The sequence below is a fragment of the Conger conger genome, chromosome 15 (genome assembly GCF_963514075.1).
Source record: "Conger conger chromosome 15, fConCon1.1, whole genome shotgun sequence".
NCBI lineage: Eukaryota > Metazoa > Chordata > Actinopteri > Anguilliformes > Congridae > Conger > Conger conger.
In genome coordinates this window covers 22,576,363-22,602,883 of record NC_083774.1, presented here as the reverse complement: position 1 = coordinate 22,602,883, position 26,521 = coordinate 22,576,363, and the positions used below count along the sequence as shown (strand labels likewise).

At 44.2% G+C, this 26,521-nt stretch overlaps 3 protein-coding genes across 3 annotated transcripts; 1 reads left to right on the top strand and 2 right to left on the bottom strand.

The window, feature by feature from the left end:
• Positions 1 to 2,329: 2,329 nt before the first annotated feature.
• Positions 2,330 to 3,696, bottom strand: plex9.2 (PML-like exon 9.2). The gene is made up of 2 exons (XM_061222804.1): positions 3,312 to 3,696; positions 2,330 to 3,040 (listed from the first exon to the last, which is right to left on the bottom strand). The coding sequence occupies exons 1-2, from the start codon at positions 3,397 to 3,399 to the stop codon at positions 2,490 to 2,492; spliced, it is 639 nt and encodes a 212-aa protein (XP_061078788.1). The 5' UTR covers positions 3,400 to 3,696; the 3' UTR covers positions 2,330 to 2,489.
• A 2,104-nt stretch (positions 3,697 to 5,800) lies between these two features.
• Positions 5,801 to 12,730, top strand: LOC133111077 (tropomyosin). The gene is made up of 8 exons (XM_061221236.1): positions 5,801 to 6,091; positions 6,873 to 7,013; positions 8,085 to 8,285; positions 8,765 to 8,952; positions 10,402 to 10,615; positions 11,256 to 11,354; positions 11,918 to 11,985; positions 12,471 to 12,730. The coding sequence occupies exons 1-8, from the start codon at positions 5,801 to 5,803 to the stop codon at positions 12,628 to 12,630; spliced, it is 1,362 nt and encodes a 453-aa protein (XP_061077220.1). The 3' UTR covers positions 12,631 to 12,730.
• Positions 12,731 to 14,145: 1,415 nt separating this feature from the next.
• On the bottom strand, positions 14,146 to 24,594 carry LOC133111076 (eukaryotic translation initiation factor 4 gamma 2-like). Its single transcript, XM_061221235.1, has 21 exons — positions 24,566 to 24,594; positions 21,814 to 21,918; positions 21,492 to 21,557; positions 21,082 to 21,207; positions 20,727 to 20,829; positions 20,129 to 20,260; positions 19,549 to 19,615; positions 18,860 to 19,011; positions 18,625 to 18,735; positions 18,340 to 18,522; positions 18,096 to 18,231; positions 17,839 to 18,005; positions 17,547 to 17,654; positions 17,312 to 17,440; positions 16,987 to 17,091; positions 16,668 to 16,883; positions 16,255 to 16,513; positions 15,900 to 16,104; positions 15,565 to 15,773; positions 15,326 to 15,447; positions 14,146 to 15,156 (listed from the first exon to the last, which is right to left on the bottom strand). The coding sequence occupies exons 1-21, from the start codon at positions 24,592 to 24,594 to the stop codon at positions 15,091 to 15,093; spliced, it is 2,796 nt and encodes a 931-aa protein (XP_061077219.1). The 3' UTR covers positions 14,146 to 15,090.
• Positions 24,595 to 26,521: the final 1,927 nt, after the last annotated feature.

Genomic DNA, 26,521 nt, shown 5'->3' with positions numbered 1-26,521 from the left:
AAATGTTCCAGGCATGTCTCATGCCAATGTCAGCATTTTATGAATGTTTAAAAAAAAAACCCATATATATATATATATTTTTTTTTTACATCGTTATCTTTCGAATGTGACTGGCAAATTTTCCTCAAACTTTCCAGGAAGGTTCTGTGAACCAAAGAATTGGCCTGAGTGTTGCTTCACGCACCACAGAGAAGAGGCAGACTGGAGTTCAGAGCACAATTCAATTCTACAATATTACTGCTGGTTTTGCATATAGGAAGGAGGTAATACAATACCTCAACTCAGTAATACAATACCTTGGTAATTCCTCCAAAACTTAATGTGAAAGTCTTTAGATGTTCAAAAAGTTGTACCTGCCCATTACCATGAATTAATTCTCCAATAGCAGGTCTGATGATAACTGAGACAAATCTTAACAGACCTGCTACAAATAATGATACAGGTTTCTGCACAGAACCAGGACATGGGTTGTGCAAGGTCATTGCACAGGACTATATAACCACTCATAGAGATAGTTGAACTGGGCCAGTCTGTAACTCCAGCTCCTGCTTGACGTTATAAAAATCCCAGCATCATAGCATCACAGCTGCACAGGACTGCACTGTTAATACCTCACATCTGCGCAGCAGAAAGCAATGTAATAATTAAAACATGCAGGGCTTATGACTTCCAAAGTCATATTCTATATATTCTAATATTCTAATAACTCTGAAAAACAGTCTGTCCAAATCGTCCCAGACCCCTACCAGGAGAGTGAGAGCCAAAGGCACAGGTTTCATTTTAAACATTCTCTGGGAATAACTGTCCATCACGCTACAGGCTACCACATCAGCAAAACGCAAAAATGCAAAAACGCACGCACACGCACACGCACACGCACACGCACACGCACACGCACACGCACACGCACACGCACACGCACACGCACACGCACACGCACACACGAGATGGTCGATGCCTAAGCTGCCAAAGAGGGATCTGCACCCATCATCGCCCCCTAGCTCTATAGCCACGGTGAGAGCTACAGGCAGTGGTGCAGAAGGAGATTCAGGATCTTAATGCGGATACAGCTAATGGTTACAAGAATGATATAGATACAGGATGCAGATGGGTAAAATAACCACATTTCCCCCCCATTTCCTGTTTTGCTGGAAAGCATCTTTGGGATGGGGTCTCATGAAATGCACCACACAAATAAAATAAAAGTAATATAATTCAACGGAATTGAAGAACGCAGGCAGTGCAGATACAGGATGCAGATGTTAGAAGACTCTCTAGACAGCTCTCCTCCTGACCTTGTCCTCCTCCCCTGAGAGTCATGTGGGCCACCTGGAGCCCCATCAATAACACGAGTGCACACACAGATTTGACCCTAAATATAACACGCGACCGGATGTGAAAAATTCTCACACAAATTGAGATAAATAAAAACTTCAAACTGACATCAATGCATTCTTATGCACATGCAAACTCCAGAGGATGTGTATGAAGTTCTTTGTGGCAATGTAGCAGTTTTGCAGACTCCACTGTTTTTCAGATGCAAGAATATTTTGCCAATATACTGACGGGAGCAGTTGCCAAACCTTGTGCAGTACATACATGCCCATGAGACATGAGAGAACTTTTCACCTCACAACGCATGCATAATTTATGCCCTTCAACAGTGGCTATGTAGCTTCTGAGATGCACAAAATATTTTACCCAAGTGTTCTTGTCTCATGACACCAGTGTTTTCCACGAGAGTAAGGCATACTATGCATTCAATTTGTTTAACTGCTCTGCCCCCCACACAAGCCAGCTATAGTAAAGTAAGATACCATGACTTCAAGAGATTCAAAACATTAAAATTCTGTGAGAAAAACAACAAATTATCCTACAATATTGTACTTCACATTTTGTACAGGAGAGGGATGGAAAGCACACAGCACACAGGACCCTCCTGCATGCACCTATTGAAAGTAAATATTTAAACAACAGAGTTAATCCCAGAACTTTTCAGATTTCAACTCATGCATTACAATTAATTGATAGAAATGAAACTCACCAGGTATGCACACGTGTGAATGATGAGAAACAAAATGCCAATCATTTTGCACTACAGACAAAACTGGGAAAACAAAAACTTAAAGCAATCAATATCATTGTGACAAACACATACACACACACTGTAATCTGTATATATTTGGACAGTGACAGAATTGTATTTGTTGTGCCTCCGTATGCCAACATATTGGATTCAAAATGGAATAATGAATATGCTTAAGTGTATATTCATTCACATTAACAAACAGACACTCAATGCTGTCAGAAAAGCTCACAACAAATTGAATAATTCAAAGACTCTTTAATAATATTTAAAAATACAACACATAAATAACAAGAAAAATAGTCACCTCAGACTCTATATATTCTTTTGTGTGCAGGCTATATTAGCTTCATGGATATGTTTGATTTTTGAAGCTGGTTGTCAGAACAAATTGTAGAGAGATTTACTTGGCTGGGGCGACCATGCTGGCCAGAGTGAAGGTGTGCTTGAGGGCCTGTGCTGCTGTGGGCTGCAGGGCGTAGTACAGCTCCTGCAGGGCTCTCACGTCCTCCATAGCGTCGTGTGCCGGGTAAGACACGCCCAGAACGGTCTTCACCAGACTCTCCTGCTTGTAGCTCTGCTGGCCCCTGTCCCTCAGGAGGTCTCTGGCCAGGGGAAGGGTGTCCAGGAAGCCAGAGCTGACCTCCTGGAAGGCTGCTCGCAGCTGCCACTCATCCAGGGCTCGGGCCAGCACGGGGCAGTCGAACCTGCGGATGTTGTGTCCGAGCAGCAGGGGGCGCCCCAGCATGCGCAGGAAGGCCAGGAAGGCAGCGAGGGCCTGCGGGAGGGGCACGGTGGGCAGGGCGTGGCCGTGCAGGTACAGGTGACGCCTCCGCACGCTGAAGCCGGTGACTGCGGCCGCCCCACTCTGTATTCGGCAGCGAGGCAGCATGTACAAGTTACAACTGTGCCCTCCGCTCACCGCCGACAGCTGGATGATGTCACACCCGCGCCCTGTTCCCAAAACATCAAACACCCCCGTCTCTCAAACAAACAAACACCCCCGTCTCTCAAACACCAGCACACAAAATACATAACACAGCATCATCCGCAATTTTGTTTACAAATGGTGCTGCAGATATGTAGACAATGGGAAATCTAGCAGATGATCTTTGAAAAGGCTGGTTTAGCGGAAAAATCCCCGTAACCAAATGGGAACACAAGTTCCTGCACGTCTATGTTTGGCATTGCCTACTATGTGGTAGCACAGCAAAAACATCCATACCAAGTCCTGTAGTCTCCAAATCGAAAAACACCAAACTACATCCTGTGGGATGGGAGTCAGAGACTTGAGCGGGAATATAGAAATCCATGTGTCATCTAGCTGTAGATAAACCAAAACACAACATGTCTCTCTGTGGAGCTGCTAGTAATGGCTCGGGATCTACCATAGAAACCTGTTTCCATTCCAGCTGACACAATTTCCCCCAGATAACGACCTGCTAATTAGCTAGAAGTCAAAGTGAGTTACAAAGTCCTGCCCTTTAGGGAGAAATAATATCAACAATGAAAGTTAATACTTAAAGTATCAATAAGTTAATATCTGAGTTTTAAGGAAGATGATATGTCCATTACTTATCAGTTCGTCCATCACTTCATTCATTCATTCATTAATCTGGGCTGGGGCAGTTTCACAGGAATTGAAGTTGTGACAGTTTGTTTAATTGGTTGATTGGAAGGAGGAATCACAGAAGTCAGAATTACTCAAAGCATGGTCTCCTGATGATAATGAACTCCTAGCTGTTTATAAATAATCAACCTGGTCTAGCAAAATCATGCTCACAATAATCTTAACCAATAAAGATATTAGTTTAATAAAAAGCCAATATAGGAGCCAATACCCAAATGCATGTAGGGTTTAGAAATACGTCCTCTTGAACAAGAGCTGATATTTTGTTCATACTGACTTAAAAGGCATAGTATCCATAGCCATTATACTAAATAAGCATTCAGGTTTTTGGCAGAGCAAATCCATCATCGTAGTAAATTCTCATTTCCTATGACAAGCTTTTATGAATTACATTTTTCATCCACAGATGAGTGCTAATTCACAACAGCAGGTTTAAGGTACAGCAATGAAAATTTTCATATCAGTTGTGATGGATTTTCCTTGAAAGATATAAATAAAATATACAAAACAGAATTGTCCGTTCCATTTGTTGATGTAGAATTTTTGAGTCAAATTAAATAAATGTAATCCCTCTGTGTGCACTTTATCAGAAGGTACTGTTGCAGTTGTATCCTGAAAGATATGCTTATACTGTAGTGTCTGCATTTGGTGTTCCATCTAGGTCGACTTTCTTTCACTTTCTTTCTTTTCCCCCTATTACGTCAAGTAATTGTCTAAATATCCCAATTATATAATTAGTCTCTTTCCTGTGCCATATTCACCAGCTGTATGGTATAAAATCATTACACAGGCTATTGTGGTGTACAATTAGTAGGCACATGGTTAGGCTGCTGCTCGTGGATGAATGGGTATTTATTTATTACCTGAAAATACAAAAAGTGAGTTCTTATACCCTTACGATGTTTTCCCATTAAAATCCAAACTAAGTGGTGAATATAGGCCTATGTTTGATGGGTAGTTTCATTTTCACATGCATCCTGACAACCTTCCATTCCACAAGGATTTTAGTCATGACAGAGCGAGAGCACAGACTTCATGTTCCACTCTGTTTCTCCTGGCTAAAGGCTTTATATTGCAGAGTGAATTCAGTATTTAGGGTTTTCTTAATCTCAATTTCTATTTTTACTGTGTTCTGTTCACTTAAATGCTTTGCTCAAGGACAGAAGGGAGGTGTCTGGGAATATAAGCCTATCCATTAAAGAAGAGAAAGAGGATGATGATGGCCATCAGTTACAGCAACAGGAGGAAGAATGAGGAGAGTGTGACTGCACAGTGAAGAGGGCTGGGGAAATGTATATTGTGTAAACGTTGCTTTCTGTAAGAACAGGTGACAGGCTATGCTTTCAAACCCTTTTAATCTTCCTTTACTTTACTGTGTCACACACTAGTTGATAAAAAACATCTTGCATCAGATCCAATCAAAATGCGCAAAATCTATAACTGAGCCTGTCTGAAGCAAAAGCCAAAAGCAGGGAGGCAGGACATGTCATAGTTAAACAGTAAACACTGAATAATGTATTCTAATTAGCATTTCTGATTTGCAAGGATTGCATTTCGCTTGCAAGTTGCTGAAATGAATCACACTGGAGTTCCTCCCCGAAGCACCTTGTGACGTCTTTCAGAGCTTTTACCTGTGAGAATCTCAGGCAGGGAGAACCATGACCTCGCCACAGCCTCAACAGCTTGCACAACCTCTTCTGGAGGTACAGGCTGGGTGTTTAGAACAGTAAGATGCTGGTCATGTCTGAGAGCAGAGAGAACACTTTGGGCAGGGGGATCTAAAGCTACACCACACTAGCTGCTCCAACCTCACAGATACAGCATCGTAATTAGCAAGGGCCGCCAGCTATACTGCTGTAATCAACCAGCCCTGTTCAGGTTTCCCCCCGCGGCCCGAGGGGTCAAGTTCCCCATCCACCCCTTTGAGGAAAGTGTCCCATTACCCATGAATGATTCATACAAGTTACCAACCAGAGTACCAGAGCTTGGAAGTCCACAGCATCGAACACATCGACCAGGAACTCAGCTACGGGATCATAACAGGGATTTGGATCAGACCTGGGATCCCATGAGCCCGTTTAGCGATGACGACGCTGAAGGCCACATCCCACGGGGACCTGCAGAGCTGGTCTTTGGGGAAGACCCCGGCGCTGGACGGGGGGCTGTCCAAATCCTTTTCCCTCAGCAACAGTGGCACCGCTGCGGGCCGCTTCCCCCACAGTAAAGACGGAGCGGAGGAGATCCAGGAGCTGGGCAGGATCTCCAGGCCCTGCCGTCGCCCGGTTCGAGCCGTCAGACCCGTCAGCGCTCTCAGCCCCAGCGCCTCCTTCCTCCAGATCAGCCGCCTGCAGGGGGAGCTGGTGAGGAAGAGGAAGGTAATCTCGCATGGTGTCATTTCCTGTGTTTACCACCATGTAAGGTCTTGATATATGCCTTATACTTGCTTTGGGTTTTGGTTAACCATGTTGGATAAGGGGGAATGCTTGAAAACGTAACCCGGAAGAAACCTATGTATCGGAGCATCTCAACAGTGTGTTCACACATTCACAATTAATCTTGGATATGTAACCAATCATTACCTCTGCAGGGTGGGGGGTGTGCTTTGGTGAGAGACTCAAATGTCCTCCCTCACCCTCTGATTAATTGATTGATGAGACTGCCTACACTTCAGCTCTCCAGACTCCATAACACAACAGTCTCCAATGCTACGCCATTATCTTTCCAATGTTGGAGAGAAAGCTCAGCTCACACATTCAGCTGGAGAATCCACAGTGAACCTGCCACTTACCTGTTTTCTTGCTCTTCCTCTTGCTTCTTTGTTTCAAAGATAATTGCTCAATATGGATGGATATAGCAACCCTTTTTTTGTTGAAAATTATAGTTACTGTATGTGTTCATTGCAGTAACTATTAAGCACTGAGGGCCAAACTGACCTGACCTCATTAATGAAGGAGTTGAAAATTGAGACAATGAAAATGGAAGGGAACCCGCAGAAACACAGACTCTATTTGCCTTCATTTCTTGTGCTGGGTCACACACCGTGGCGATATTCTCCATGAAGAACCATTCCTAAGGGTGTTATAAATGTATTGCTCTTTATTTAGAGTGTCAGTGCTCAGCATAAGTGACATGTGGATATCATTTTCCACCACACAGGAGTGTGATGAGCTGAAGCATGAGAATAAGTATCTGTCCAATGAGATCCACATGGAGAGGATAATGATGAGGACTGAGAGTGAGCTCACCATGAGGAACCTAAGGAATCTCAACCAGGAGCTACAGGCGCAGGTCAAAGAGGTAACTTTCTGCCTCACCCACACACGACTGTGCTGGACCCCATTCTGCCCTGTCCGCATAGCTTCAATTATAGTTCACCTTTAATTGCCCACATACATAAACCTTAAAGGCTGAGCCATAATTATATCTTATAATGTCAACATACTTGTATACATACACAATTTCTGCCCATTCCCAAAAACATTTCTTAAATAGTACGTATTACAGTAGATGATAAAATTCCAGTGGCTTTGATTTGTATCATTTGAAAAACAAATAACAATAAATAAAAAAAACTGAAATTCAGCCAAGCTGTTCTGTTTTTGTCTCACGTTTAAGATAACATGCACTCCCAACTGTTCACTGTGAAACGTATAAATATGAACCAAGAAGAGGCAATGTCAAGTCTGGTGTATTACCCTCAACAAAACACTAGATGTCAGCTCGATGTCAGTGCAAAACACAAACAGCTCCTGTGTGTGAACCATGAGCCATACACTCACACTGCAGTGTCAGGGACTCAGTGCTGCCCCATGATCCCCCTGTGCTCAAATCCCACAACAGTGTTAGTGTGAGAAGAGTTGTGTTCTGCCAATATGAACTCACTGGGCTATTTATGGAGACAACAGGCTATTCATGCTATGTAGCTCATAATCTAAATTATGCCTTTGTATGAAATTTTGGAGGGCACTTATACTCTGCACTGCTGTGATGAGAAAGGAAACTCCTTGGGAAGTGGTGAGTGAACATACTGTTCCAACTGTTCTGGTATTTATAGGCCTCTGGTACATTTAGGGCTTCACTCTCAACAGCAGAACAGGCACGATAACACCTACACAGGCCGTTTGTTATGGAGTCTCAGGTCATGGTTCACGCTGCTCCGTATCTGCAACAGCACAAGTGGTATTTCATAGTGACACATCAGCACAAATAAACAATAGAATGTATGGGTTATGTGTCTTAGACGGAATCATGCCAAATGTGCTGTAGGCCTTTGGAAATGCAGCTGGGGGGTGGAGGTCAGAAATGGGCATGTGAGATATCTGCCCTGTGCTGCTGTGACCTGTTCTGTGCCTTGATGCCCCGACCCAGCTGAAGCTGAAACTGCACCAAAGCCAGCAGAGGGCGACGCTGTGCTCGCGGGCGGCGGAGGAGGCGGACGCATCGCGGGGCGAAGCAGAGAAGGGCCGGGCGCTGGCGGAGGCGCGGGCGATCAACAGCAGGCAGGAGAGAGAGCAAGTACTAGAGGAGAAGGCCCAACTGAGTGACGACTTCATGCAGCTGAAGAACAGGGTAGAGCACAGTGCACCTGCTACAGGGCAGCTACAGCACAACTACTATAGAGCACAACGACTGCACTGCCCAGCACAGGGCAGCTACAGCACAACTACAACAGAGCACAGTGGCACACTATGGCAAGATGCTACTACAGCACAGCTACAGCTACAATACACAACAGTTACAAGAAGCACAGCACAGCTACAGCACAACTAAAGAAAGCACCACTGCAGCACAGTCACAGCACACAGTACATAGTACATCTGTGCTAACAGTATGATGCACTTACCTGGTAGCTCTCGAGACATAGAAGTTTGGAACAGGGTTTAAGGAAGTAGTTGAGTCTGCAGTGGTCCTTTTGTCCTCCCTTGGTTACCTGCTCCACTCACGCACATGGCTGGTACCATCTTCATACTGAATTCCTTGGTGGAAAGTCTGTGCCAGCCTCTGTGTCAGTCACGAGTCACGACACCACGTGGTTCTGTCTTTCACAGCATGCAGACCTTCAGCTGCTCCTGGCCAAAACAGAGAAAAATTACTTTGAGACAAAGATAAAACTGGACAGAGCTTCGTCAGAGAGACAGGTGCTCCTGGAAGAAAACCAAGGTTTGGAGAAAGACAGAAACGACCTGCGGAAAAATCTGAAGCAGCTGACAGAGGACAATAGTAAACTCAAAGAGAGGTGAGACCATTTCCTGTTCACCTATTGCGGTTACCCAGATAGTCTTTATTTTTTCATTTATCATACTAGAAATGCATACTGTATTTTTTACCTTGTGTTATTGTGTATTACTGTACAACTCCACTACAACTCACAGTCTGCTCTGCACTAATACAAGCACCCATTTGCAGCAATGTACCTGTACAATCACCCATATGCAGTACAACAGCAATAAAAAGCCCCCAGAAGCTGCAATGCAGCAGCATCATTCATATGTCACCTCTGTTGGGTCTGTTAATAGATCTGTACATTATTACATGCTACATTATATATTTTTCCATCTTCATCCACCCATGTCTGCTTGTTGTAATAATGTAAGGGCTTCAGCAAAAACATACTGGCAGTTTCTCAGGCTCACCGTAGTCACTAGCAGTTGCATATTAATCACAGTACAATGAGACATTAGTGTGAAAATATAAGAACATAACTCGAAAAACAGATGTTTGGCGACAGCTCCACTTCATCTCGCTGTTATTAGAGGCTTAAAATACGCTGGGTAAATTGTTTTGTTGATTGCATTGGCAAGATTAATTGAACATACTTAATTTCATCCTGGCCTGTAAAGTCATTCAGTGCTTCGCTGTAATTAATGAATCCATCCCTACAGAGTCTGAAGTCGGATGAAGCTTATACTCACATCACTAGTGATTCTCTGTGGTCTACAATGCTTCACTCAATCACTCTGAAAAGAATGAGCATTCCTGGTGCTGAAGCTTAGAATATGTTATTGGGGTGTGTCTTAAAACCAAAATACCCAAGCAAGAAATGTAGGCCAACATTTGTGTTTTCTTGGCCAGTGATATTTGGAAGATATACAGGAGATGAGATTTGTGGAAAAAGTTTACATTAAACCTAAATTGTAGTGGAGTCTAAGTTACATAGGTACTGGATATGAATATGTACAAAAATAAGTAGTAAGCAAACATGGCTTCGTATGGACAACAACTGTGCATACTCACTTCAACCTCAGGCCAAATTGTATGATTGGCCTGCTGTACTGTATGTGCATGGGCAGGAAAGACTGACGTCAGGGTGCTCACCTGACATAAAGGGTATGAGGAAATGACGGTTGGCAGGGGAAAACGCCTCTTAGTTCAACACAAAGAGCTGTGTAAAAAAGTGCTACAGGCATGGAAAACAAGGCACCATGTTAAAAAGATCAATGACAAAATTCTGCTTCAGCTCTAAAAACATGGTCAATAAAAGGGTAAAGACATACTGTCTGAACAGAATGATCGGTGAGATTTTTGGCTATAGGCACCTGCGGAAAGTCAATTTACTGTATGCAAACAATGGTATCTTCCATCCAAAACCCAGGGTAAAAACATGGGTAGAAGTAGGGTAAATTGAGCTCGAAATCAGGGCCATTGTGGGGTAAAGGCGGGTCCCCGGTCTGGGCGCGGCCCACAGGGAGGCGAGTGCCCGGCACAGGGCGGTGGAAGCGGAGCAGCAGGCTGAGCAGGCCGGCGATGCGCAGCGCGAGGCGGAGCGTGACGGCAGGCTGGCTGAGGCGGAGAGACAGGACAGCGCCACAGAGTGCCAGAGCTGGAAACAGAAGCATCAGGCCCTGGCCGACATCTTCAGAGCCCAGGAGGACCTGAAGGCCCAGAGACAGAATAAAGCAGTGAGTGCTCCCCATCGCCTCCCATAGAGCATCACGGGCCAGGTGAGTCCCACACATGCTCTCCAAGAGCGTCATGGGCCAGGTGAGTGCAACACACTCTCTCCTAGAGCATCACGGGCCAGGTGAGTCCCACACATGCTCCCCTAGAGCATCATGGGCCAGGTAAGTGCAACACACTCTCTCCTAGAGCGTGATGGGCCAGGTGAGTCCCACACATGCTCTCCTAGAGCGTCATGGGACAGGTAAGTGCAACACACTCTCTCCTAGAGCGTCATGGGCCAGGTGAGTCCCACACACTCTCTCCTAGAGCCTCATGGGACAGGTAAGTGCAACACACTCTCTCCTAGAGCGTCATGGGACAGGTAAGTGCCACACTGTTCAAAGTTACTATGGTAGTACCGGTACCACTGGTTCTCACTGATGAAGCCAGCAGAAGGTATTTAGGTATTCAAGTCAATAAACCTTAATATCCCAATAAATAGACATATGGAGTTTGATTTAGCATATATGATGTGTAGATGTAAGGGGTAAAGCCGGAATGACTATGTGCAGATGGTCTTTCATTTCCTCTACACATGCTCATACACTACCACACATGGCCTGCAGTAAAACCAAATTGGCCTGTGCGATCCTCTCTTAGAGTCAAGCCAACATCAAGAGCTACTTCCTGTGCATGACCGAAAGCGACCAGAGGGTGAAGATCTTGAAGAACCAGGACGGAAGCCCCCGGAACTTTACGGTACCATTTCTGGAAAAAAATGTTTCTTGATTTTTCCCATTTTCCCCCTGAATTTGGTGGCCAATTGTACCCGTTTATTTCAATCCCCCATGCACTGCTGAGGATTCCCCACTACAGCCCTGCCCCCCAGCAGCCGGAAGGAGAGCGACACGCCTTTTCCAAACCGTGCCATCTCGAGCTCCGGACCGTGATTCCGGAGCATTCAGGGTGTGTGTATATGGGGATCCTCCCCGCAGAGTAACGCCCCCCTAGCCTCGGAGTGGCGGTCCAATTTGCTGCTCCCTCAGGTGCAGGCCATACTCGGATCTGGCAGGACCCGGGAGAGAACCAGGGTGCCCGGTGTGATGCCACATTGAACAAAAGTCTGATGCTGTGCCACAGGTTTATACATCACCAGGATGGGCAGCGAACTTGTTTGGAAACACTAAACAACAGAACAGAAGTTTTCCACCACTTCTCCATAAAATGCAATGTTAAGTGGTGGGTCAGTAAGGAACAGAATGTTAAAGAGGTTACTATGGTGATCAGTCGATGATATAGAGGACTGACCGGTCTCTCCGCAGGAAGGTGACCCCGTGTACATTTCCTCGCCGGACTCTGGGAGCGAGGAGGTGGGAAGGAGCCCAGAGAGGTAAGGATGGTGCGGATGATTTGTGCCGAGTATGAAAGCTGCTAGAGTGTGTGGGCAGTTAAGCTGCTGTCCCTGAGATACTCATCGAATGGCCATGATGACTCATACTAATAGTGCTGTTGCTACTGAGGCACTGTGCAAAGGTGACCTCTTGGATGTACCCGTCAAATTCCAAATATAGATTATGAAGTTGAAAATACTTTTAAAACCTCGAAAGGTGACAGGCTGAAACTTTGTTTCAAGTTGTCCTATACAGATTAAAATAATTAGGCAGAAATTACATTATACAATTACAATTATACAGTGGCAGATAAGTGACTTATTTTCTTAAAGAAAAAAAAAAAAAAAAGAATTGAAAAAAAAAAAAAATTAAGCATTAAAGCTCTCTCATGGTGCGAGGACATACTGAGCAAAATCTGTTACCAGTCTGCCCAGCTTGTTTATCAAAAGCTGCCTGTTCAGTGTGACGTGTTCTTCTGGTCCAGGACCATGTACAGGGTGGTGGCCCCCGGCACAGGGAAAGGATCAGGCCCTGCCCACTTCAGCGAGCTGTCCCCCATTGCAGCAGAGTCACCAGACATCACCCTGCCAAGGAGGAGCAAGAAGGTGGTGGAGTACTTCTGGCTCCCTACAGATGACGAATGAGGTCACAGCTCTATGGTTACTCAAGGTCTGTGGAAAGGTTCCAGTCTACCGGTTAAATATCCAACCTTGTTTGTAGTGCAGCTTATTGTACATGTTTGTTTTTGTCCCTGTTGTGAAACATTAAAATGTGTTTTTGACGTCAGCCTTCTGGCTATTGGTTTCATTAATCCATCTTAAACAGGACAAATTAATTGGGCCAGTTCTAAAACAACCAAAGTCTGGGATCACACCCATACAGGGTTGCCAAGTGAGGCTTTGATGAGCTGAAATAGGAGTTGGGTGGTTGCAGGATAACAATTTTTATTTTTATTTTACATCCGTGTATCAGTGCATGTTGATCAAATGTGTGTTCCTTTTCCGTTCCCCCCTCAAATCAATATCCTTTTCACGCAGCTGCACACTCATTCGACATTGGTCAAATTGACTATCACCTCAGTTTCAGCTTATCTTTCAGTTTATGGATTTCACATCTGCACCCAATTGGTCAGTTACCAATCATGACAATTAATTCAACCCAGTGGTTCCCATACTTGGTCCTGGGGCCACACTATGCATGCTGGTTTTTATTCAAGCCACAATTGCAATACCAGAACTTTAACAAGCGGTTAACTTCTCTTATGTGCCATTGAGGTTCCAAAGGATTATTTGCCCTCTTAAACCACACTAAAAACAAAGCAAATAAAGAGCCAAACGTGTTGATTAATTTTTCAGATTTTCCTTGAACGCATGGGTCCAGCAACTTAACGAGTCATTTGAGTAACCTCAGTTGAACATTTGGTCCGAAAGACATTTTTTTGCGATTGTTTGCAATATAGCACAATAAAAACATGGGAGTTCTAGCCTTCTTGCATGCATAGTCTGACAGAATGTGGCTTAAGAGGTTAACAGTCAGCCTGAAAATAGAACTCAAATAAGACATTTCCAGCTGATTATGTGGTGGGAATGAAAACCAGCATTCACAGGGGCAGCCCCAGGCTGGAATGGAGGAAATTTAACACGTGCAACAGCTCGATGTTTAAATACAAGCTATTTCACGTTTCTAAAAATTGTAATTACATTTGTTTTGGAAATTTGATATACATGAATGGAAACGATCACTGTTAAATTCAGTGAAGTCATAACATGTGAATAAGACTAATACGGAATGGGAGCAACAGCAAAACGGCCAATACTGAAATTAAAGAACAGACCAAACCTTAACCTTCTAGTACTCGGTTTACTTAATATCACAGCGACAAACTCCAAACAGGGCATCATTGATCTTAAGCGCATAACTTCACTGGCACATGGAAAGAATCTCCAGGTCTACAACCTAAAGGCCCTTATAGGAAGAATTCAATTTCTCAGGTGATAAACTGAAGACCCCAAAGTGTTTGTGATGAAGGCACAGCCAATTATATTACCAGCAGATTCACCGAGGTAGAACCCAAATGCAGCACAGCCGAAGACGGCACACCCCAGGCAGGGATTTCATTTCACACGAAAGACCTCAACAATACAAGGCAAAAACACCAGTTCAGTTTCATGTGTTAACTTTTATTACCCAATTAAAACAGGTTAAAAATTCACTTGTCTTACATGTTCTTGTTCAATCAAAAGAGGTTTCATCCAAACAGGCCAAGTTTAGTCCCTGAACATGGTGGAAGGGAAAATAAATTCAAGTATCACAAAATGGGTGAAAGAGGGGGGGAGAGGGAGGGGGGAGAGGGCACATGACAGGAGGCCATAAATTAAAAGGCTTAATTTCCATTTTCTTACGATCCACACATCCACAAGAAGCACTTATAAAGGTCTTAATCTGAAATCTCACAATCAGGTCATTTTGTGCAAGTAAACCAGGTATTTTTTTATTCATTTTTTTATTAATGACTTGTGCACTTGCCCAGGCTAATATAGGGCTTTCATTTAACGGGACTCCCAAGTCCATGACAAGTCCCAGCACTAGGAGGTAGAAACACAGGCAAGAACTATTCAAAAGTTACGGCAGCGAACCAATGATTACAGTTTAGGATTCTTTGTAACAATCAAAGGATGAATGAATATTGCAACGACTCGAGTGTGGCGCCAGGCAAAGTGCATTCTTACAGTGTTGCGATTGGTTAACTCAAAAGCGTACACAATGCAGCGTTTCGGGACGGGTTCTCTGTCCATCACCAATTGGCAAACTGGGGCGACCTCATGCTGGCAATCTCATCTACACGTGGTACACCAGGATGCCTTTAAGACCGTATGTTTAAAAAAAAGAGAAAAAAAAGAAAAAAAAAAAGGAATGAAAAAAAGGAAAAAAAAAAAGCTGGAAAACATGCCTCTGCTTCACATTGCCAAAACTACAGTGGAATGAATTTTCGCAGTGGTTGAATATAAATGCGTAACAAAGGAGAAAGGGAGGAGGAGGAGGAGTGGAACAGGAGGAAGAAAAACGAACAGATCCATGGTTTCTCCGCATCGTAAGGCTTTGGCTCAGTCGGCTTCTTCCTCAGACTCCTCTTCCTCAGCGGTTTCCAGCCAGGTAAGCCATTGGTTCACCTGGGAGACAGATAGCCAATCACAGCACTGATGTATAATGGACTAAGCCAACACTAAATGTATGCAAAAGCACAAACTGAAGGAAGATCTACTAGCTCGGTATTGCCGGGCAAGGACACAAATCAAACTCAGTGAATGCAGAAATCACTCGTATGGACTCTCAACTTACCTGGAATAACGCTTTTCCCTTTCCAGGAAACTCTTGGGTAATGTCCTCTTTCCATGCAAGGAAGGCTTCTTCTTCGATAATTTCCATGTCATAGAAGCTGACAAAGTAACGCAGTAACATGCCTGGGGAAACCAACATGTACAGATCTGCATTAGCTACACACCTTAAACCACAGCCACACTTACCAGAAACATAAAAAACCGAGCCTCAACCGAACATTCTCTCTGCGCAGTCCTCACCTTTGGGGAAGCCGTTGGTGTTGCAGTGGACCTGCAGGGCGTACAGAGCGCCGACCTGCAGCTCCACGTGCTCGTGCAGAAACTTCTGCATCACCGGCTTGAAGGACAGCAGCAGCTGCTTCTCCTGGTCCAGCAGCTCTTTGGAGGGAGCGGAGAGCTGCTCGTCCCCCTCGGTCATGCACAGCTCATGGGAAATGTACTGCAGGAAGCTGGGGAAAGGACAGTCAACACGTCAGGATGGAGGCGGCAGGATCATTCCCACAAAGCTATGCTTCTCAGGGCAGCAGGCCCACAGGAGGGGTCACCTCCAGCGGAGAACCGCAGTCTCAGATTACCTGGTCATCAAGATGTTGACGAAACCCTTGTCGGTGTGCAGCTTGGGCGAGATGTTGTCCTTGATCCACTTGTAGATGGCCTGCGGGGACGGGTCCACCTTGATCTGCTTCAGCAGCTCCTTCTCCAGCTTCAGCAGGGGGAAGAGGAAGCTCAGCCCCTTGCCCTCCAGCAGCTCCAGCATGCGGTCCTTATTCTGGTCCATCTCTGGAGGGAGAGGGAGAGATTAAGACCAAAAACAAAACCTAAACAGGGCTGTCCAAGTGTCTGAGCCTGAGGGGAGGGTAGCAGCAGAGACTGAGGCAATGGGCCATGCTCAATGAGCCGGGTCACAGGGTCAGAACTGAGCGTGCTCACCAGGCAGCATCTTGAGCATGTTGACTTTGCTCTGCTGGAAGAGGTCGGTCAGCCAGTCGCGGTCACGCAGCTTGGCGGTCTGCTGCAGGCAGAGCAGGAACAGGGGGAAGTGGGCGCCGTTCTCCAGCGGGTGGGCCAGCTCGGCAACGCTCACCAGCTCGGCCATGATGGCCCGAGCCGCAAACTGCGCCAGGTAGGACTTCACCAGGGGAACGTCCACCTCGATCTTAGCACACTGGTCCAGCACCTTCTGGAAGGCCTGTTCAAGGAAACCAAGCAGCCGGTCTAATTACAGTGTTCATAGGAGCACATCAGTGGCGTGGCATTCAAAAGAACAGCAAGAGCTGAGAGAGGGCAGGGGGGGTACAGAAGAGGGGGAGGGAGGAAGCTTGAAGGTGCTAAATTTTGAGTACCTGCATGAAGTTCTCGCCAGTGACCAGGGCCTCAGTACGCAGGGTGTGGATCAGCGTGCTGGCCTGCTCCCGGTCTTGGTCCGAGCGGTCCAAGGAGCACACCACCATCTTGCTCAGCATCTCAGGCAAGAAGTGTTTGGGAGCCTTCATCTCTCGCACGGCATTCACCGCCACCCCCAGGTCCCCGTTGTTCAGGTACTCCGTCACTAAGGTCTCCTAGGATACAGCAGCAGTGCAAGGGTTAGCACCACATAAGTTCCAATATGGCACAGTTTAGTTGTACAGCCAGAGGCAGAGAATAGTGCATAAAAGCACGTACAGTCATCTTGAGAAGCTCCTCCTTGGAAGGTGGTGGTTTCTTTGTGGTCTTTGGTGGCTTCTCTTGGATTGGGGGAGGATTGGTTTTGAGGCCAAGCTGAGGAGGCTGGTGGGAAAAACAAACAAGTTACCACCCAATTCAGTCAATCAGGATCAACCCACCAGACCTGGCTCACCAAATCAGGGCAGCTTCACCAGGGGAAATCACCCCCATATAAAAAAACCTTCAAATCCCTCACTCTACAGCCCAACCAGTGTAAAAGGCTACAGTGGAACCGCTGCCCCAGGGCTGGAGTGGGTACAAAGGCAGAGGGGATCATGCTTACCTGTCCCAGGGGTGGAGTCTGTGTCCGAGGAGGCTGGGCGCTGGGAGGGATCATGGTGGGGATCTGAGGCTGCAGTTTTGGCACTTGGTTTTTACTGAGCAGAAAAGACTGCGCCGGCCTCAGACTGATCTATGGAACAGGAAGGAGCCATTAATGCACACCCCTCACTCAAATGAAGACCATCTTAAAGTGGACAGCAGCAGGCTGTTGGGATGTGCTACTGAACAGCAGTTACCTCATCCATGTTGAGCTGGCTTTTCTTAATGAAGCGTGGGGGCGTGTCCTTAGCCTGCTGTTGTTGCTGGGACGAATGGTTCTGGTTCTGGAAATGCAGGTTCTGTCCCTGTGAGGGAGAAGCAGAATTCTCAGGGAAGAGCCCAACATAAGTCATACCAGGAATGCGTGCCTTTCCCCAACGACAAAAAAGTACAACGGATGCCTGCCCTAAAGGCTAGATGGAATCTAGCCCGTGCTAGGTTAGCTGGGTTGACAAATCCAACAGAACAGAGAGCAGGAAAGGGTCTTGCCTGGTTGGACTTCATAAAAGGCTTGCTCCCCATGTCGAACTGGGTTGGCGGTACAGGGGCGATGTTGTGCCCACTGTGGCCATTGAAGAGCGGGCTGGAGCGGTGCCGTCCCATGGTGGGTGAATATCGGTCCTGAATGACCCCCGGCCCTGTGCCAATCCCGCTGCCTGGGAGGGGGCAGAGCAGCACAAACGGTTATAAAACAGGCGACTCAGACACATTGATCCCCAAACACAGACACGCCAAACACAACATACCTGGCATCTGCCCAAACATATCGGCCAACCCCCCTAGAGTTTCCCTGTCCATTTTAATCCTGGCCGGCATGAAGGGTCCTTCCAGAAAGAAGTCTGTCCTTCCCTGGTTCATTCCTGGAATAAAAACACCCAAATCCTGGAAGAAAAGGAAGGAAATTATAACTGGCTTCCTAGTGAATGCACAGTGGCAACTTCAACCAATTTCTATTTCACTCCAAACAGCTAAACTCATCTGCACACTCACTTTCACTGCATCCTGGCGGATCTGGTGAATGGTCTTTGGTCCGTTGTCGAGGAAAGCTTTGCGAGGAACCCAGTTGTTCTCTCGCAGCTCCACAGTGTCCTGCAGCAGGAAACGGATTCTGGCAGGCAGCTCCTTGTTGTTCATTAAGGATCGCATTCGGCCAAAGTACTGATCCATCAAAGACTGGGAAAGAGAAGACAGAAATTACATTTAGACAAAAGGACATTTCTTTTTTAGGGGGGAGTTGGGAAAGAAGACATCCTTCAAAAGCTGGTCAAAACTTACCCTGGCCTTTTCATGATCCAGTCTAGGCCCCACTGTTCTCATTATCTGACAGAGGCACTCCAAATCCTCCCCCACATCCTTAAGTTTGACCCTCTTCTTCTTTTCCAAAAGCTAAGACAAAACAATGGAATGGCATTAGCATTCCCAAAGAAACAGCCACAATCATGAGCATATTCCAGGCAACAAGAACTTTTTTTCTAAATTGATGAATAAGCAACCCAAAAAGTGGACCTACTGTTTTGATGCACTTATGAAGGATAGATTCATGGATGAGGTCCAGTTTGCCAAGTTCACCAATGAATTTGATGTTGCCCAGCATCTTGATCTTGGCAATGGCACGCTGCTCCTCCTCCTCAGAAGTAAGAGGGTTGTCATGCTTGTCATAGACTAGGAGGAAGAAATTAGACATAGGATTAGAAACATGATGCAGAGCCACTGAACTACAGAGTACCAATTAGGTATATTTCCACCCGAGGAACATTTTCTGGAACTCAGAAGCTATTGGCCTTTCTGACTCCAGGCCAATTTTGGATCCTGGGCCACTTTTGGGTCACTGCTCATGAGGTAACACTTTTCCAAGGTCCAGTAATTGTTGGGGAGGCATGTGCAGGACTGAACAATGCCAAATGGTGAAACGTGATATTAGGAAGGATTGCTACAAGCAAAACAAGCATCCAATACTGCAAACAAAACATTCAACAGGAACTTCAGGGCAGACGAGCCTTTAAACAATGAACAAAACCAGTCAAAATCCCATTATAAAAATTATTTGCATAATCTTCACAGTCCTCTAGGTGACATGGGAAAGCAAACATGAACACACTCCAGGAACTGTGTAGCCCCTGTTGTGGATAGTTCCTCTTCGTTCCCAAAACCCAGTGGAAAACTGACATCACATCCTTTCAAAAAAGGAACCAGACTAACCTTCAACATTTCTGGTACGGTTTTCAAATTCATCTTGAAGCTTTGATATCAGAAGTCTTCTGAAAGTCTGGAAAACCAAATAATGAAATAAAAACTTCCAAAGTAAACACAGGGCTTTGGGCAAAAATATGAATTGAACATTTAATTTCACATTTTGCACTAGAATAATCAAAATTACACTAGAAGAATTGTGGTAAATCCATAATTTCCCCACAATTCTCAGCAGTCTGATGACAATGGATGCATTCAAATTATGTAAAAGGTTTCCTCATTTCCCTCCCTTGCTGCCTGTACTTGAGTTCCTCTCTAAGTAACAGGCAGATAAAAGGAAGAACGAAGAAATTTCACAATTCAGAAAATTCTTCGTTTTTCACTATTTTCTGGAGACCATGTTCATAAGTAATAGCTTACGCAAATGATAACTACTTCCCTTGAGTTGTTTAACAATTTGAACGTTTCCCATCATACGAGGCAGTTAGCCCCTTCTGGTTCACAAGGAATCAAATTAAATTAAAGCACTGAAATGCAAAACCAAAGGAGTTCTGATCCTGGGCTGATCTACTGCCAAACCCATGCCTACCGTGCTCTGCTTGTGCTTGGGTTGGATCTCAGGGGAGGGGCCATCAAAGTTTGGTGCATCTTCTGCCAAGCGCAGACACAGCTGAGCATATAGCGAACTATACTTGGGCTCTTCCAGGGCTTTGTCTACAATCTTGTTAGAAAAGAAAATGTGTCAACAGACCAGGTCACAAAACAACAGTTCAGTGGATTTCATTTCTGTAGTATTGTTAAGTACAGATCCAGTTTTGTCCAATTCAAAACAGCTGCGAGCCGTTTAAGACTGAAAACGGCACATCACGAGGGATGAGCCGTTTGATTTCTCATGACCTACAGCAAATTCACAAGGATGTGTCTAGCGGTCAAACACTGCAGCTCATGTGAAGTTAAATAAACAGTGTTACACTGGCGAGCACTGCACCGCTGCCTGTGCATAGTGGGTTAAGTTTAAGTAAAGTCAACTTCTATTATGCCAATGTGTACAGCACTTTGACAGCCAACCACATTATAACCCCAGGAGGAGAGAGGAGAGAAGAAAAAGAAAAGAAAGTGCTTAATTGCCAGCCAGCAATGTACAATCGACAGATTCAGCAGAAGTAAATATCAGAATGCACGCTTACCAGCAGGATGATTCCCTTTAGGATGAGTTTTGACTCTACACCCACATTCAGGAGCTCAAGGCATAGCTTGTCAAACTTTTCAGGGGTGAGTTTATTAAGTATGCTGGAGAAGGAAGCAGGGGGTGGGGGGGGGAAGCATTATCACACTATCACCACCAGACAGAGTAATGTTGTTTACAGTATATATTTTTATGGTCCTCAGTGAGGAAATCTTATATAAACAGCTCTAGGTTATAGAGAGCAGCTGATAAGGTAACAAAATGGCAGCATTTCCCAGCAAATCCAAGAGCCATTATGCACACAGGCTGCAATAAAATATTGCTCATCTAAAGAGGAATAAAACAGCAATACATACCCTCTTACTTTCCTAAAGATTGCATCGTGTCGCTCTTTTTCATTGGAGGAGTTGACATCTCGTCTAGTGCTTCGTGAAGGAACCCATTTCTGAACGCTAGGACCTGGGGCTTTCCCCAGGCACTCGCTAAAACACAGGAGAATGAATGAGTGAACAAGTATCTACAAGGTGCAGACTCTTGCTAAAAATACAGGTGAAGTAATATGGGCAAGTCTGGTGATTGAACAGATGCCTCTAAAAAGACAGATACATTAAAATGGGCACCTGTACAAGACAAAAGCAGCTGCATACATAACTAATTTACACAAGGGATTACTGGAGATAATAGTTGATGCGCTGCCTTTCTAAAAATTACTCGGTACAGACAAAAGACCAAGTTTCTCCACACTAAGAGTAAGGCTTTTGTGTACCTGTTGCCGACAGTCTTGGGACAGTGCTGAGGTGCAGCCCGACCTCCTCCTCCACCCGAAGAAGCACTGAAAAAGCCCCAAATCTGTTAACACAGCTATGTCCACAGCACAAACAAGACCACATGTGCATTTTAGTGGATTAGTGTCTTTAAACGGCCATTTCTTTTCAAAACAAATTACAATTTGGCCTAAATAAAACTAGTGTGTAGTGAAACGTTTGGCAAGTAATTTTTACAACAATACAGCTGCCAAAGGCAATCAAGCTTGGTTGGAGTAGACGGTCACTTTAGCATGAAAACATCTGGGCTACATTGCCACACACCTGAAACGAGAAGCGCCCCCTTCTGCAATCACACTCTCCACTTTGGCGGCTTGACAACGAATCTTCAAAAGAATAATTTTCAAAGGGTGGGGTGGGGAGAACGTACTGAAATAAAGGAAAATGACAATTAGAACATTCGAAGGACGTAAAAATATCCGTTTATGTAACATTAGCAACCTGGCTAACGTTAAAAACGATAGTTCAGAAAAGTGTGTTATGTGCCGGCTTGGTTAACTGGTAAAACCCCATTTTAATCGACATCTCGTTCACGATTAAAACTTGATCGTTAGCTAACACTGGGCTAACGTTAACTAACTGGCTATGTCACGTGTAAGGCGGTCTGTAGCGTAGTGGTTAAGGTACGTGACTGGAACACGCAATGTCGGTGGTTCGAGCCCCGGTGTGGCCACAATAAGATCCGCACAGCCGTTGGGCCCTTGAGCAAGGCCCTTAATCCTGCATTGCTCCAGGGGAGGCTCCTGCTTAGTCTAATCAACTGTACGTCGCTCTGGATAAGAGCGTCTGCCAAATGCCGTTAATGTAATAATGTAATGTGTATGAAACTTAAGTGAATGTTCTTGGGTCAGTTTAACAAACCAACTTTCGCTGATCGCCATGCAACTGGCCTAGTTCGCTAGCTACACATTAGCGAAGTAACAGGCTTTAGCGTGCCAGTGTTAGCAAGCCAATGCTCGTCGGCATCAAATTCCTCGCAACGCTAGCTAACAGTTAGCCAAGTAAAACGAGTTGCAACCGACATAATTATAAAACCAGTCTAACGTTAGCTAGCGTTACGTATGATCAAATATACATTTCCATTCCCATAACGTCAGTCAATATATCAGTACACATATAACATAGCTAGCTAATAGCTAACCAACAATACATGCTGGCCTAGTGAACAATTAGCTAGCTACCAAGCCTAGCCAACTTAACGTTCTCAAATTATGTTATAGCAAGCCAGTAGTCACATTTTAAAGAATGAAGAGGGCCAACTACGCAAAGGGAATGTGTGCTTGGAAACGAGATAATTAGCCACTTAAATCCAAACACAAATCGGACAAAAACGAACACAATGATGTTGCGATCGAATAAAAACACGACTATCGTCGATATCGGCATCGTCGACGGCTAGCAAGCTATACAGATAGCTAACGTCAACTAAACAAGCTAATGCTAACGTTACAACGGTACATTAAATTAAACTTAGCATAAAATTTAGTAACTTATTTCACATAGTGCATTCCACAACAGATGTAAATTAGCCACGTTGACTCATATTGGCAAAGTTAACAATCTAACTAGCTAGAGCCAACAACGTCGAATAAAGGCTGCTGATAAATATATCGAAATGCTAGTCAAGTTACCGAGAAGCTAACTAATTAGCCACATACGATATATGGCTACTTCGTTTTAAACGCCCGTGTCGATTTTCTACGACGCCATTTTATACGATGGCCGTAACTGGGTTGGAGAGCAAGCTAGCCAAATAGCCAGACAACCGATTGTTACGCTCCCATGGTAAATACAACAGCCATTTTGGAGAGATCAAGAGCCGGGTGAGTCGGTTCTTACCTTAGCTACCGTAACAACTTCAGCTTTTCAGGATTTAGCTCCTTTCAAAAAAGAAAATGAAAAGAATGAAAAGGGCAGAGATTGGACGTGTTTGAAGTCAAACGCCAAAAACAGTCAACGAGCCAAGCTTCTCTAGCTAGCTACCACAGGTCCAGAAGCGAGATTATACCTGGAGTCGGGCTACGTCGTTCGCGAACCCAAATTTTATTAGTTGGAACAGTTTGCGTAAAGCCTACTGGATGTCTTCTGGCGTATTGGAAGACCGATATGTTGCTAAGGCGTTATCTTAAAATCCCACGGCCCAATCATAAGTGAAAATTACAGGGTAAGTCAAACCCCTTTCTGTAGGAGTGGTTGACGCGTAGCACAGTCGCAGTGCAGGAGAATTGCGAAAGTCACATCCGGTCGTACATTGCGGTAAATGAAGCAAGCAAATAGCAAAACGGTATCAAGAATGGGTAGGAGTGGTCACAACATTATTGTAGGTAGTTAGCTATGATGAGTAATACGTAGGTGTGAGAGAATGACGTGCGGAAACGTTTGAATATGTTATGATTCACCATCTCACTTTTCCATTCCTTCATCAGAGCCGGCTGACTTTACAACTAGCAACTTATCAATGTAGCATACGGAAAAACCTGGCTACACGTTAGGTTCAATGCACATTTTGAGGTGGCACTAGTTTAGACTAATTTACATGTCAATACATTAGAAACAGTTGCGCCTGAGTGATCGATGTAGGCTAATCCAGCAGCTTCACAGACTAAAATTATTCAGGTAGCTGTGGTCCTATAGTACGTACATGATACGGGATCGAGTGACTTTAACGTGGCTTGCTCGATTAAAGAGCTATGCGTGCTGAACATAGAGGGCAGATAAACTTGTTTGGACATGAGTGGCAAAATTTCCAGTCCTTACATTAAAAGTGTCAACTCCTAAATGCTTTTAGGTCGTTTGCACTGATGGCACCCAAGGGGCAGACTTTGCAGCATTGCCTCCCTGAAATGAATTTAGTAAAATAGGAGCTATTGGGTTATTGTAGATATACTTTGTACATAATGCAAACACTTTCACAATATTTTTTGGTATGGTATAATATTATAAGCATCATACTGTGACTTTTCTGATAATATTCATGTTTTACAAACTTCTCACAAACTTAAAATGTGCACATTGCCTTCTGTTGGGGCTGTCTGTGATGTCCATGTTTGGTGGTCTGCCTTTCTTTATAAAGAAGATTGACAAAATGTATCCATGAACAAAGTGTATAAAACAAATAAAAACATTCTGTAAAAAGTTAAAAGAATCTGTATTATGTGGATGGAACATTTTTATGAGATGTAAAAATGCTTCAAGAACTCTGATATCAAAACTGAGGTCAAAGCGGTACTGTCAGACAAATATTCATCTGTAGTATCGGGTGTCTGGCAGATGGCTGCCCATCTGCTGTAAGTTTCTAATAATTTAGCCATTTAAATGGTGTAACATTTAAGGAAGTGGATCATTCCTCAATGGTCTGAGGGGGGTAATGGCATTAACAGAGAAAGGGTAGGACTGACGGTGGCCCATGCAAGGCACACAAAGACAATGACACCATCTGCCCTTAAGTTTAGAAATCATTTAAGGAGCCCCTACCCCCAGCAGAAATGTGTGTGTGTGTGTATGTTTGTGTGTGTGTGTGTGTGTGTGTGTGTGAATGTGTGCGTGGGTAGGTAACAGCAGACAGCAGAAGCTAAATTGTTGAACAAAGGCCATAGAAGAGAAGATGGCTATCTATTCCATCATCAAAATTGACTCTATTTTTAATAGACTTTCATTTTCCACTTATATTTCTTGTATGTAAAAGACCTGTGCCTGTTCTGGTTGGATTTGCAGCCAGAAACTGGGGTTTCAGCCAAAGCAAAGATGTTCATTTGAAGTAAGTCAAAACAATAGCTGCTATCAGAAGCTTGAGTCTCTTGGCAGGTTTTATGCTGATGAGCGATGTCAAAACTACAAACTCCATCATACCAAGATCATTTTGTTTGTTCTTGAATTGAAAATAGAATTTTTGAAACGGTGACTTGGATCATTACCCCTGCTTCTTTCTCCTTCAAATTTATAGTCAGGGGATAATGCTGTGCAATGGTGTGCAAGCAAATGTGTAGCATTGGTATAATGGATACAGTTTTAATTTTATGTTTGAATAATATGTATGAAGAATACCTGCTGTGTAGGGGAGATCAGGGAGATTTCTTTATCCTTTGTGTGAAAACAAAGACTGTCATTCAAAGTTAAACAAAGAGATCTGCAACTGAAAGCATTAATTGGTAATAAGAAAAGGGAGGAACGAGACATGTCTCTTTGTAGTGAGAATGGGGAAAAAATGTTTTGCATTTCAATGATGACACTGAAATTCACAGTGTCCACCACACCACCTGGAGCAAGCAAGTGTGTTGGTACTCACGATTAATGATGGAATGATTAAAAATATCTCAAACCAGCATCCTTGGTTGTTATGGTCATGATTATTAGTAACATTAGTTGTGTTTGTTTCAATGGTGGTAAAACTGTACCAGTGATTGAATTTCCTGGGAGGAGAATAGCAAAGTTCTTGAATCTTGTAAATACGATTTCCCTCCACAAGAGGGCGCTATCAATCAAATATGGACAGCTACATAGCAAGATGATCAGCACATTTGAATTCAGAGACTGTTGGTGAAAAGAATTGGTACAGGAATATTGGACAGAAACCATTTAATGAAATGTAAATGTATTTATGTAAGCAAAGCAAAGTAAAAGTGTCAAAAATATTTTTCAGACACAAAGAGGGGCCTGCTGTTAATCCACCTCATTGTATACCTAAAACCAGCAATATTCATCTTTAATGGTCATACAATTACCCATTTGCCATTTAATAGATTGTAATATTTTTTGATTAAAAACATATCTGGAGCTGGAAAATATCACCAGCTCAAATTAATTTGGCTGTGATTCTAATTCTTTACAGCAGATTAAAGAGCCACAAGTCATACTGATAGATTTTTCTTTTTTTAATTTATGTAATTATGAGATTGATTTTGCATTTAAAATAAAGCACTTGCCTATGCACATTCTGGTTCATTGTTTTGATAAGGATGACCACTGCTACCAA

Bases quoted from the DNA above. Each gene is read 5' to 3' on its own strand.
- plex9.2 (XM_061222804.1), bottom strand. From the start codon at position 3,399: ATGGATTTCTATATTCCCGCTCAAGTCTCTGACTCCCATCCCACAGGA. The intron at 3,041-3,311 runs GTATGGATGTTT...TTTTGGGAACAG, and splicing joins TTTGGAGACTACAGGACTTG to GGCGCGGGTGTGACATCATC.
- LOC133111076 (XM_061221235.1), bottom strand. From the start codon at position 24,594: ATGGACATCACAGACAGCCCCAACAGAAG. The intron at 21,919-24,565 runs GCAATGTGCACA...CCTTTATTTCAG, and splicing joins ACAGACAGCCCCAACAGAAG to TACGTTCTCCCCACCCCACC. The intron at 16,884-16,986 runs GTACGTGCTTTT...GCTGTATCCTAG, and splicing joins AGGAGCTTCTCAAGATGACT to GAGACCTTAGTGACGGAGTA.
- LOC133111077 (XM_061221236.1), top strand. From the start codon at position 5,801: ATGACGACGCTGAAGGCCACATCCCACGGGGACCTGCAGAGCTGGTCT. The intron at 8,953-10,401 runs GTGAGACCATTT...CGCGGCCCACAG, and splicing joins AATAGTAAACTCAAAGAGAG to GGAGGCGAGTGCCCGGCACA. The intron at 10,616-11,255 runs GTGAGTGCTCCC...ATCCTCTCTTAG, and splicing joins CCCAGAGACAGAATAAAGCA to AGTCAAGCCAACATCAAGAG.